The sequence below is a fragment of the Cyanistes caeruleus genome, chromosome 2 (assembly GCF_971803275.1).
Source record: "Cyanistes caeruleus chromosome 2, bCyaCae1.hap1.1, whole genome shotgun sequence".
NCBI lineage: Eukaryota > Metazoa > Chordata > Aves > Passeriformes > Paridae > Cyanistes > Cyanistes caeruleus.
The window spans coordinates 5,059,421-5,071,642 of NC_141702.1; the positions used below are offsets into that span (position 1 = coordinate 5,059,421).

Here is a 12,222-nt window from a genome sequence, read left to right on the forward strand (position 1 = left end):
CCAAGAATAATTTAAAACTAAAATCAGCAGCCCCTCAAAACCAAACAAGTTAAGCTAATAATACACCTCTGTGGTAACATGCTCATAAATTCCCTTGGAGTGGGAGGCTGGGAAAATTGCCAGAACAAGTAAATTCCACTCCAGTCACCTGCTTGCCTGCCAGAGGTAGGTGAGCAGAAACAAGCTGAATGAAACTCGTGTGGTTGATTGCAGATACCTGAACTTTGCAGTGACCTCCTGGGTCACTGGAGTGGTGCTTGGAGCCTCCCAGGCAAGTGGAGTCTTGGAGTCCAGGGCCTGGTGGATGCTTCTTAAATTGGAATCAGATATTTGTAGAATCACCTGAGTTGGATGGGACCCACCAGGAGCATCAAAGTCCTACCCCTGGCCCTGCAGAGGAAATACCAAGAATCACAGTGTTAGAGAAAGTTCTAATTTCTGTTTTCATTTCTTATTACTTGTAATATAACCAAGATTTGTCTTGAAACTAATAATACCAAAAAAGCTTCCTGAAACAGGTCTTTCCCAGTTCTGCCTCAGCTCACATGCAAGATTTCACAGTGCTGGATCATCAATCCTTCAGTGGGTTTTGAATCCTGATTCCTTCACCCAACTGCAGAGATCACATGGACTCAGTGTCTGATGCCACTTTCAACCAAAGCACTCCAGTCAGAGCAGACAGAGGGGAGCAGGGGAATTTTCAGACTCACCTAGACACAGGAACAAGCTAAGAGCAGCATCCCATCCCATCCTGCAGTTTGAAACTGAGCAATAATCTTCCTGCAGGAAGGGCAGCAAAAATACCTGTGGATACCTGTGGAGATATCAGCTACATCAGGAAGTATGAGATGTTAAAAGCAGTTGGTTCATAGAAATTTGGAAATGAAGAGGAGAAATTAATTTTATTATTTTAGTGCTAAAAGTGGATGGGAAGGAAGGAAGGAAGGAAGTTGAGCAAAAGCCAGCAAACACATAGGAGAAAAATGTATTTTGTATTCAGAGAAAAGAAAGCTCTGTAAAAATAAATTAATTCCTCATTCTCACCTTTTCAGAGATGATTCTGCCAGTGGTGTTCCTGTGTTTCACAGCTGTGCTGCCTCCCTCCACTGGACAGGTAGAATACATTTCTCTTGTTTGTAAAATTTGAGTGGGCCCTGAGGCACCTGTAGACCCACAGAATATGGCTTTTCCTATGCATACCAAACATGTGCACGAAGAGTCTGATGAGGTATTTAGGATCTGGAAAGCATTTACCCTTGAAGTATTAGATATTTAGGATCTGGAAAGCATTTATCCTTGAAGTCTGCTTCATTTCAAAGCAGTTGTCTAGTTCCACATTTGCATAAAAAATAAACATCTAAAGATTCAACATTACTCATAAGTTGGGTCAGAGATAAATGCATTTTCCAGAAGTTTCCATAGACAAATCCAGTAATCAGGACCTCCTAAACATCCAGCACTTTTCCCATTAATTCCATACAGGTTTACAGATATCATTTAATTACCTCTCTCCCTTTTTCTCCTTACAGGTCCTGAGGTATTGCCTCTCCCTTTGCTCAGAGTCCCATCTGCTCCACCTGTATCCCTGATTTCCCTCAAACAGCTAAATTAACACCCCAAATGCACACACAGAGTGGTTCCTCCCAACCCAAACTTAGCCTGAAATCTGTAGTTTGCTACTTCTGCATCAGAAACACTGGATGTGACCTATGCCTTGCCTGCATTTCCCCCCAGTTCTTCAATTTCTTCTCTCAGTGTTGCAGTCTAGACTAGTTGGGAATAGACCTAAAGAGCAGGCTGAGTTCCTCACATGGCTATTTTTTAATTAGAGAATATATGAAAAGCATGAGAAATTTTATCAGTTATAACTTGGAAAAAATATATGGCATGAAAGATATAAACATTTCTGCTCAATGGGATATCCTGATGAAGTACCACAAGAGGCCTGAGGTGATCCTGTTATTAAACAGATTTCTTCAATAGAAAAACATTCATAGGGATGTTCAAAACTAGAAAAGAAACACATCATAACCACAATTCATACATGCAGATGATTTTTAGATCCTCTTTCCACAAAACCTCATTAGGAAATTATAATATTGGTAAATAAGTCTGGTTGTGTTGCCTAACTGCTAACTACACCCTGGAACCACCAAAATGCTGCTCCACATGGACACACCCCTGGAGACAGGAGACAAAGCAGACCACAGTCCTTCTTCCCCCCCATGTATTATTTCCTTAGCTGATAATGAAATTTTGGTATTTTAATATTTGCTACACAGGATGCAGGATTTAGTTACATTCAAATAAAACAGAAATACATCTTCTTTTGTTTTTGTTTTTTTTTAATTTAGGAAGCTGAAGCTCTCAGTGCTCTGTCAAGCAGCAGAGCAGAGCAGCAAAAGCTGATTGTTGACAGACATAATGCCCTCAGGAGAGGAGTAAAACCAACTGCCAGCAATATGATGAAGATGGTAAGTTGTGTGCTGTAAATCTATTTTTAATGAGTAGTGGGCTCTGTGAGAGAGACAAGACTGTATGCAGGGTCAGATTATTTTATTTAGCCACAGATTCCTTCTCCAGACCTTTCCTAAGGACTGAGAACAATCAGCACCAAGAGAAACATAAGGCTGGGCAGGTGGAAGAAACAAATTCTGAAAATTTGGTGGTATATCAACAGCAATGTCTCTTTGGAAGTAAAATTAGAAGGAGAAGAAAGATCCATAGCATAATTAATTTCTTTCTGATGCATTCTTCATCAGGCTTCACAGTTTCTATTCCCTTGGTGCACAGTAATTTTGCTCCTACCTCTCCCCTCAAAAAAATAAGATGACAAGGATTTTGCATTTGACTTTTTTCTTATTTAAATGTAATTTCTAAATGCTGTTCCTTCATGAGGGGTTATTCATAGGTATGTGACAGATATTTTCTTCTTCCATTAAGGAATGGTGTCCTCCAGCTGCAGAGAATGCCCAAAATTGGGCCAATCAATGTACTTTAAGGCACAGTCCCCCTAATCTGAGGAGAACCAGTAAGTGAAGCATGAGTGGAACTGAACAGTGTCACACATTATTGATGTGACCAGTTTGGGGTTTTGCTTTCTGGGGGGAAATGAGATGCAATTTTAATTCCATATTGATTTTTTTTTTTTTTTTTGGTCACATGAAAAAGGGAAATTTCTAGGTAGAAATCTGCCCAGTGAGTGAGACAAGTTCAATCCTATTTTCATCCCAGTTTTACGTAGCTATATCCCATTTTCTAGAGCAGATAAAAAAACTATATCACAATGATAAATATTCTCCTAAAACACCCACCAGAAGAAAGCAAATCTAGAGATCTAGAGCCAGTTTAGTGCAGAAACCAGTTTACATGTGCTGGTTTGAAATGTCTGGGAAGAAAGGGGCAAAATTGTAAAACTGGTGGTGCTGAGCACAGCAACTCAGACCAGACTTAGAGTTTTTAAATCATCTGGAAAATTGCAATCTAAACCTGTCTTTGAGGTTCAGATTAACACTTCAGTCAGACACTGGATATTGAATTTACAGCTGTACCATGTTAACAGCCCAATGTGCTGTTGACTGACTTTTGCCCACACCATGCCTAAGATGTGGACAGTCCTGTCAATATTTTCTCCTAAAATCCAAATCCTCTGTTTGTTTCCAGGGTGAATCCCATTTGAGGACCAAAGCAGTGGGCCTAGACCTGGATAAAAGCAGTAGATAAGGGCAGTACAGACTTCTTGTGTTCCAGGAGTAAAATTTGGATTATTGGGCTTTTCCCAAGATTACTGGGCCATGACCTGGGTAATGATTATTACTCATTATTTGGACATATGATTATTTGGAAGTTGGCAACTTCCAAATAGCAAAATTACAGTCATGAACCTGGGATGTACCAGTGCAGGTGTTCCTTTAGTCATACAGAATGTCTGTCAAGAACCAGCCATCAGCCAAACCAGCCGTGCTGCAACCTGGTCAAGTGACACCTTCAGTATTTACAAAGGGTGATGTCACTCAGCTGGAATAAAAAAAAACAAACATCTTGCTTCCCCATTTAGGATGAGAATTTCTATGGAAATCATCCCACCTTCTGCTTGTTTGTTTTGTTGGAGTTTTTTTCTCTGTGTGTATTTCTCCATGCATTTCTTCTCAGCACCATTCTTTTTTCAGATGTACTTTGTGGTGAAAATCTCTTCATGTCCTCTGCCCCGTTCTCATGGGCAGATGTTCTTCAGGCCTGGTACAATGAGAAGAAAAATTTTGAATATGGAATTGGGGCAAAACCAAAAGGTGCTATGTTTGGTCATTACACTCAGGTAGATGTATTTTATGTATATATATATATATCTATATATATTTCAGGCTGAAGGAATAAATGTTAGCTAAGCAAGTTTTTCCCTCTCAACTTTAATAGAAATAAATAAAATGGAGACATGAGAGTTATTCCAACCAAACATTTATGAAAACTTTCAAAGGAACAGAATTAGAATGAAAATAATAGGTAAAGTAACAATATTAAAATGAAAATAACAGTCTAAGTGTATGTAGGAGTAATGAGTAAAGATACTGATATTTCAAGACTTCAGGAAGTAGCAACCTATTTTTTATTTGTTAAACCAATTTGTTTAACATCTGAAAATTGCCCAGATGCTGGAAAAACAGGATTATTAAAGTATCAGCAAGGAAATATAAATAGTTTTGTTGCAGTCAACAGAGTTCTTTTGAGTCAGAGGAGTTGGACAATGACCTGTCCTAAACTTCTACGGTATCTGCACAAAGCACAGGATACAAAATTTTACATCATCATTCCTACATTAACAGTTTCAATTGAACGAAGACATAAATACAAAATCAAAGGTTTTATAAACATGTGTCTGGAATTATTATTGTTATAGCCCCAATATTCTTTGGTTGAATAAGGGTGAAAACAGATTTTCAGTAAAATGGGGCTCATATTTTTACTATAAAAGGTAAAAAAAGTGACTTAACGTCATTGCAAACATTTCTGTGATGCACATTGTATTTAAATTATTTTCAAATGTATGTTTTTCATACTCACATGATTTTTATTCTTATACCTACAGATGGTTTGGCACAATTCCTATAAAATTGGATGTGGTTTTGCTTTCTGTAGCAACACTACATACAGTTACTTTTACGTCTGCCAGTACTGCCCCGCGTACGTATTGATTCTGATTTTGGTTCTTCTTACACTATCAAAATTAGTCAGGACTTGGTGAAATTTGTAACAGGGCACATCACCAATACCTGAGAAAGAGGTTTGAAGCCTGTATTAGGAATATGAAAAGACAGAAACTTACTCATGAAAAGAGTTGTCAAACAAGAAAATGCATAAAACATATAAAAGGGACACTGATTTTTAGATTAAATGTCACTTGCCTAAAAATCCTAATTTTCGTAATAGTTAATTAGAAATAAATATTTTGCACTTTCTACTTGAAATCTCAGTTCAGAAAGGCATACCAATATGTACAGTACAGTGAAGTCTATAATTAATACCAAAAATCCTTAACAGGAATGTTAAGGTAAAGTGATGATTTCAAATAGTGCCTAAAATTAATTTCCACATTCACAGTATCTTGTTGTGAGTTGACCTTGACTGACCATCAATAGCTCACCCAGACTCTCTGAGTCCTCCTCAACAGCACAGAGTAATTAAAAAATATAGCAAAAAGTTCATGAGTCAGGATGAGGTCAGGGGAGTTCACTCATCAGTTACTGTCATGGAAAAAAAGGGTTCAGATTGGGAATATTAACTTAATTTATTACTAACCAAATCAGACTAGGATAATAAGAAGTAAAACCAAATCTAAAGCACCTCCTAGTAGCCCCTGCCTTCCTTCCAAGCCCAGCTTGACTCCCAGTTTTCTCTACCTCCTCCCACTCAGCAGCACAATGGGATGGAACTGGGGGCTCTGGTCAGTTCATCTCATGCCATTTCTGCCAATCCTTCCTCCCCATGCTCTTCCCCCACTCCCTTGTGGGGTCCTGCTCACAGAGGACAGTTCTCCATGAAGTTCAGTTTGGTCCTTCCCACAGGCTGAAGTTCTTCCTAAACTTCTCCAGCATGGATTCCCTCCATGTTTCCATTCCTTCAGGATCAGACAGCTGCAACATGTGTCCTCCACAGGGTCACAAGTCCAGTCAGGAGCCTGATCCAGTGAGGGCTTCCCATGGGATCACAGCCTCCTTCAGGCATCCTCCTGCTCCAGTGTGGGTCCTCCACCTGCATTCCATCCCCATGGACATCCGTGGGCTGCAGGGGCACAGCTGCCTCTCCATGGGCTGCACCAGGGAATCTCAGCTCCAGTGCCTGGGTCACCTCCTGCCTCTCCTTCTGCACTGACCTGGGTGTCTGCAGAGTGGTTTCTCTCACACATTCTCACTCCTTTCTTCTGGCTGTTGTTGCATGCAGAATTTACCCTCCCTTGAATGTGTTATCACAGAGCCACTCTCACCATCACATGGGTCCAACTTGGAGCTGGCCAACATTGGCCCTGTGTGGGATAGAGACAGCCTCTGGTGTCTTCTGAGAAAAGCCATCCCTCTAAATTCCTCACCCACCAAATTCCTCCCCCTCCCTGCCCACTGCCAAAGCACTTCCAAACAAACCCAGCACACAGGTGAAAATTGATTGGCATATAACCAGAGAGTAAATGTAGCAGTAAGTTGCATAAGTAACTTAGGGTAAATCTAAACATCTTTATAACTTAGTTTTCCTCTCAGATATGGTGTAGTGACTTCATAGCTGATGTTGGCAACATTGATGTTTCAGGGGAAACCTAATAAGTTCAATGAAGACACCCTACAAGGAAGGAGAGCCCTGCGGGGATTGCCCCAATGCCTGTGAGGATGGATTATGCAGTAAGTTCCAGGCATTTTAATTGTGACCTGGGTAAAGTGATATTTTAAAAAAAACCTAAGCAACAATTAATTTATGCAAACTTATTTTTTTAAAAAAATATTTGCTGAAATACTAGGCCAGAATCACTATCAGGGAATCTCATTTCTTCTTTACCTATGTGAGATAACACTTTTCCATGACTGGGAGAGATCAATTTCATCCTTGAGCCAAAGAAATTCTAGGGAAGGAGGGGACTTCTTTACCTTTTTTTTCCTTCTTCATCCTCTTAACAATAGTGGCAGATCAAATGGAAGTAGCAACACACTTGATAAGAGCAAGTGGCAGACCTGAGCTTTTAGAATTCTAATAGGAAATAGAAACGTATGGGCTGACACCAACAATGCAAGAATTACTTCCTGTCTTCTGTTATGGAATTAACCAAATTCTCACCACAAGCTTTAGTATAAAGAGAGAGCTTTAGAACTCCTTTATGGTTAAGTGAGAAGTCTCCTTGAGAGAGCCATGTATTTTCTATGTGTGTCTAAATTAGAGGTTCGGATGCTGCTGGGGAGTAAATGGCAACAGAGAGGAAAACATTAGAGAGAAAATAATGTTGATGAATAATTATTCTGAAAGATGTGGTGGGTTTTCACTTCCCACTCATGATTAATTTTGTGTTTCAAATCATTTTCAGCCAACCCTTGAAAGTTTGAAGATGCTTTTTTCCAAAACTCCTGGCAAAGTGTCCAGGATGTACCCAGAGCTTTGTCAAGGCCACTTCTCTGCTCTTGTCAATTCAAAACTGGAATAAAATAACAGGCTCAATTTTTACCTTCCTGGACATCAATCTCCTTAATGAATTCTTCCACAAACATTGATTTCATCCTGCCTCTCTAACATGTGCAGAAGGACTGACTTGAGTACAGTGACTCACACAAGAAAAATCTGTAGGATGATGTATATATTCTATTTATATAATGGTCCAGAATATGGTAGAAATCTTAATTTAAATTTGTTGTTTGTTTACCAGATATATTTAATTATTAGCTTTTCTCATCTTTCTTTTCCCAAAATGTTATCTAATAAACATTTTTTAAAGGTCTGTGGTTCCATATGTTTATTATGTTCTTGGCATAGATGGATAGTGCTTGGTCACGTAACTACTTTTAACTTGATTGAAAATTTAAACTATTGTACTGTTAACAGGACCACAAGATAAACAGGATTGCTTGAAATATGTAATTCTTAAAAGAAATTAGGAGGACAGAGCAGTTTCCTCTAGATCTATTCTGGTTTAGAATCTGTTGCTGGCATATGTTCTACTGTAAAATGCTCAGTTGTGAAAAAACACAAAAAATACCCCAAAGAAACAAACTAAATGTAGTTAATTTAAATTAAGACTCCTGTTAGTAGTGCTAGATTGCATTTAAGTACAGGTAACTAAACCTGCCTTGTAAAGAAAAAGGAGTGTCTGAGAAAAGGGCTTAATTCCCAACAACAGATAATCAAAAGGGGGAAGGTCCCTGCATTTGGAAACTTTGTTTTTCATAACAAGTAGACATGTGTTCCAAAAATTTTTAATATCTTCTTTTGCTGTATCAGTCTCTAAACTAATCATTCTTCACTGACCTGTTCATCATAATTTTCATTCTTTCTTATTACCAAGAAATAAAATTCTCTAAACTTCACCATCATTGTAACTTTATTAGCATTAAGTGTTGAAGGGAGCCTAAATATTTATCAGCATGAGCAGAAACAGGTCTTGTGAGATTTCCTAGGCAAAAACAGAAGTCAGGCAAGCAACCCTCCATCCCTTTCAGACTCCCTTTCAGAGAGAAATAACAAATAGCATAAATAACCTGCAATCCCCACTCTGTGACCTTTGGGAAACAGGTGCTCTTCTGTGCAGTCAACAAGGGGGCTAAATTTTATTTAAGTCTCACCTTAAAAAGGTTGCACATTCCAGTCCCCTTTTAGTAAGGAAGTTGCTGTCATAATTTAGATTTCAAGTCCCAGAGTCCTTTGCACAGAATAATTTCATCACACATTTCTGCCTCCTTCATTCCAGTGGCATTTTTTCTAGTGTGAAATACAAGTATTAAGTTAAATGTTCAATTTCACAACTCAAAGTGCTTATTATTTAGGTTGTGTTTTTCTTCTTGTTCATCTCCACCACTTTTCCATGGCACACTGCCCTCTCAGCTGGAGGCAACTCTAAAAGAAGATTAAGCAATGCCAGGGCAGAGGTGTGAGTGCTGGAGCTTGACTTACTATGCACTGAAATAATTAGCACAGGTCTAAGTAAGAATTATTATATTGTAATTGTTAACCAGTGTCATCAATAAGGAAGTGGGCAGAACCATTATCCTCACTCATGAAAAACTCCTTTATCTCAAGAAGTGGCTTGAGAAATCATAGAATCATTAAGGCTGGAGAAGATCTCTAAGATCATTGAGTCCAAAAATTTACATATCACTACCAGGTCCACCACTAAACCATGTCCCTAAGAACCAGAGGTGCATGTTTCTTGAATACTTACAGGGATGCTGATTCCAACACCTGTTCCAATGCTTGACAACCCTTCTGTGAAGAAATTTTTTGCCAGTATCCAATCTAAACCTCCTTTGGCACAGCTTGAAGCCATTTCCTCTTGTCCTCTTGTTTGTTACCTGGGAGCAGAGACCGACCCCATGTGATTACAGTCTCTTTATAGGGAGTTGTAAAGAGTGAGAAGGTCCCCCCTGAGCCTTCTTTTCTCCAATCTGAGCCCCCCCAGCTCCCTCAGCTGCTCCTCATCAGAGCTGTGCTCCAGACCCTTTCCCAGCCCTGTTCCCTTCTCTGGATGTGCTCCAGCCCTTCAGTGTCCTTCCTGTAGTGATTTCTGTTACCTTCCACTGCAACTTGAGCCAAAAGAACTCATTTCTCAGTCACTCATAAGAGGAAAAAAGTGTAATAAGGTAAAAATCAATCATCACACATCCAGGGCATAAAGGTCAATAAGCTTAGTTTAGATCTCCAGGAAGATAATGGAAAAAATTTTTACTTGCCATTTTGTAACCAGTAGAGTATTAAATATCAGCATGGATCCTTCATGAGCTAAAACAAGCTCTCTTCAGTGAGTCACTCAGATGATGATGTGGTGATGCCTTCAGTAACAAAATCAAGAGATGTGGTTCAGATGAAAGTACTAAAACACGGCACATCCACACAACTGGGCACGCACATCCACGGATGATCCTGAGCTGGAGGAGGAGACAGAGACCTCTGGCACCTCAGGGTCCTGCTGGATGATAAGATGTCCTTGACCCAGGAGTGTGCCCGGTGAGCAAGAAGACCTGGGAGGCACATCTGGAGTGCAGTGTCCAGTTCTGGGCTCCTCAGGACCAGAGAGACCTGGAGCTCCTGGAATGGGTCCAGTGCCCAGTGACAAAGATGATGGAGGGACTGGAGCATCTCCCTGCCCAGGAAAGGCTGAGGGGGCTGGGGCTGTTCAGCCTCGAGGGGAGCCCCAGCTGAGAGGGAACCTCATCCCTGGGTGTCCCTGTGAGCAGGGAGGGCTCAGAGCAGGGCCCAGGCTCTGCTCCAGAGGGATCCAGCAATGGCACCAGAGGAATGGGCAGGGATTGATCCCAGCAAGTTCCACCTGAACAGGAGGCAGAACTTCTTCCCTGTGCAGTGACCGAGCACTGAACAGAGACCAGAGAGGGTATGGAGTCTCCTCACTGGAGATATTCCAGAACTGCCTGGAAACACAATCTTGTGCCATGTGCTTTAAAACCACAGGCCCAGCTATTTTTTCTAGGGCATGAGAAATATTTAGTGATTGACTATGATAGCAAAGGGCCATGTTGCAATCAGGCAGTGCTGGTAAAAGACTTAAAAGCCATTATAATATACACTTCCTAACATATTGCATGGCAGTTTGCCTTGTCCCTGATGGCTCCAGTCATCACTGAGATCCCCACAGCAAATCAGGCTTTCCTCCTAGCACATCCTGCTCCCGTTTCCTTCCACCTTTCAAAGAGAAACCCTTGATACCCTGCCTACCTTTAGCAAGGATCCAGAGCAAACAAGGAGATGCCAGGGTAAGGCATGTGCAAAGGGATTATTTCCCATTCCTCCTTCTCACCTGCTCCTGAGGGAGCTCCTTGCAGAGAGCTGGATGCTTTGGGACAGGGCCTGAACAGTGCCCCACATGAACCTCCTGGTTCATTGTGGGAAAATACGGGATGGGATGGGATGGGATGGGATGGGATGGGATGGGATGGGATGGGATAGGATAAATTCAGTTATAGAGGGGACCTACCTAGTGCAACATTCTGACTGCAGATTAGTTTGGAATAAATTCGTCTCTAAGTGCAAGAATCATCTCACTTGTGGAGTGGTTTAACAGGAACATGGTGATGTGGACAGTTCAGCCAAGGCAATGTCCTGTCCCTTGCCATTACAAAGAGAATATCCCTTAATGGCAGTTGGAAAAATCTTGTGGCAGGCAGAACTGAGTTTGTTCCTTCTCCAGATTTGATGTCTTTTACAATGACCTTAAAAAAAATGAGACTGTTGCACTTGAAATATTGTCAGATAGGCAGAAAGGTGCTGCCTTTTCTACTTGTATGGAGATAATCCTTATTGATTTTCTCTGCAACATTTAGCCATAGCTAAGATTTTTAGACAAGTGTTATACAGTGAAGAAATTAACATTGTACTAACTCTAATTGGGCATTTTCAGGTGGATTTCCTGACTTTGTGTCACTGTCCATCTGCTCTGCTGTATCAGATTGCTGAACAGGTAAGAAAGACAAAATGTAAAGAAAACAGAAATAATCTATAGATAGACTGACATGTTTGTAATTTATCATTTTATCATTTTGTAGCTGGAAAAGAAAACTTCTTGTCTATACTCAGGAGAAGCATGTTGAGATCATAGAGGGGCCTGAGAACATCTGTGCCCTCGCTGATACAATAAATGCTCCAGAACCTGACATTTTGCATGCTGAAATCCAGTTGTGCCACCCACAATCCTCTGTTTGGCACCCAGGCTGCCCACAGAGTGACTCACACGAGAGGGAAGTGTCTCCAAATTAGATGCTAATTGCAACAAATGACTGAGCAAGAAGTGACCTATTTCAATTTAATAAGAATCAAAGTTTTAATCCTCTTCCTCCTTCCGTGCTGGGGTATACACAAGGGTTAAAGATTTCCCTAGGCATGGCAGAGTGCTATTAGAGGCAGTTAGGGCATTTGTATTTAAGCTGCTGTATTTCTCCCTGAGCTGTCAGTAGGGAGCCTTTAATCTCAGTCTCAGCCTGTCCACAAACCAGCACTAGCTGTAGTATGTTAATAAAAACTCTTTACTTT

At 40.5% G+C, this 12,222-nt stretch overlaps 1 protein-coding gene and 1 long non-coding RNA gene across 2 annotated transcripts; both read left to right on the forward strand.

The window, feature by feature from the left end:
- The first annotated feature begins 1,054 nt into the window (after positions 1–1,054).
- On the forward strand, positions 1,055–7,700 carry LOC111927403 (cysteine-rich venom protein kaouthin-2-like). The gene is made up of 7 exons (XM_023924243.2): positions 1,055–1,114; positions 2,355–2,474; positions 2,944–3,031; positions 4,170–4,315; positions 5,084–5,178; positions 6,796–6,884; positions 7,559–7,700. Exons 1-7 carry the CDS (start codon positions 1,055–1,057, stop codon positions 7,567–7,569), a joined length of 609 nt encoding a protein of 202 aa, XP_023780011.2. The 3' UTR covers positions 7,570–7,700.
- Positions 7,701–11,598: 3,898 nt separating this feature from the next.
- On the forward strand, positions 11,599–11,846 carry LOC111944123 (uncharacterized). The gene is made up of 2 exons (XR_002871175.2): positions 11,599–11,653; positions 11,739–11,846. It is a non-coding gene; the product is annotated as an uncharacterized LOC111944123 (long non-coding RNA).
- The last annotated feature ends 376 nt before the right edge of the window (positions 11,847–12,222 follow it).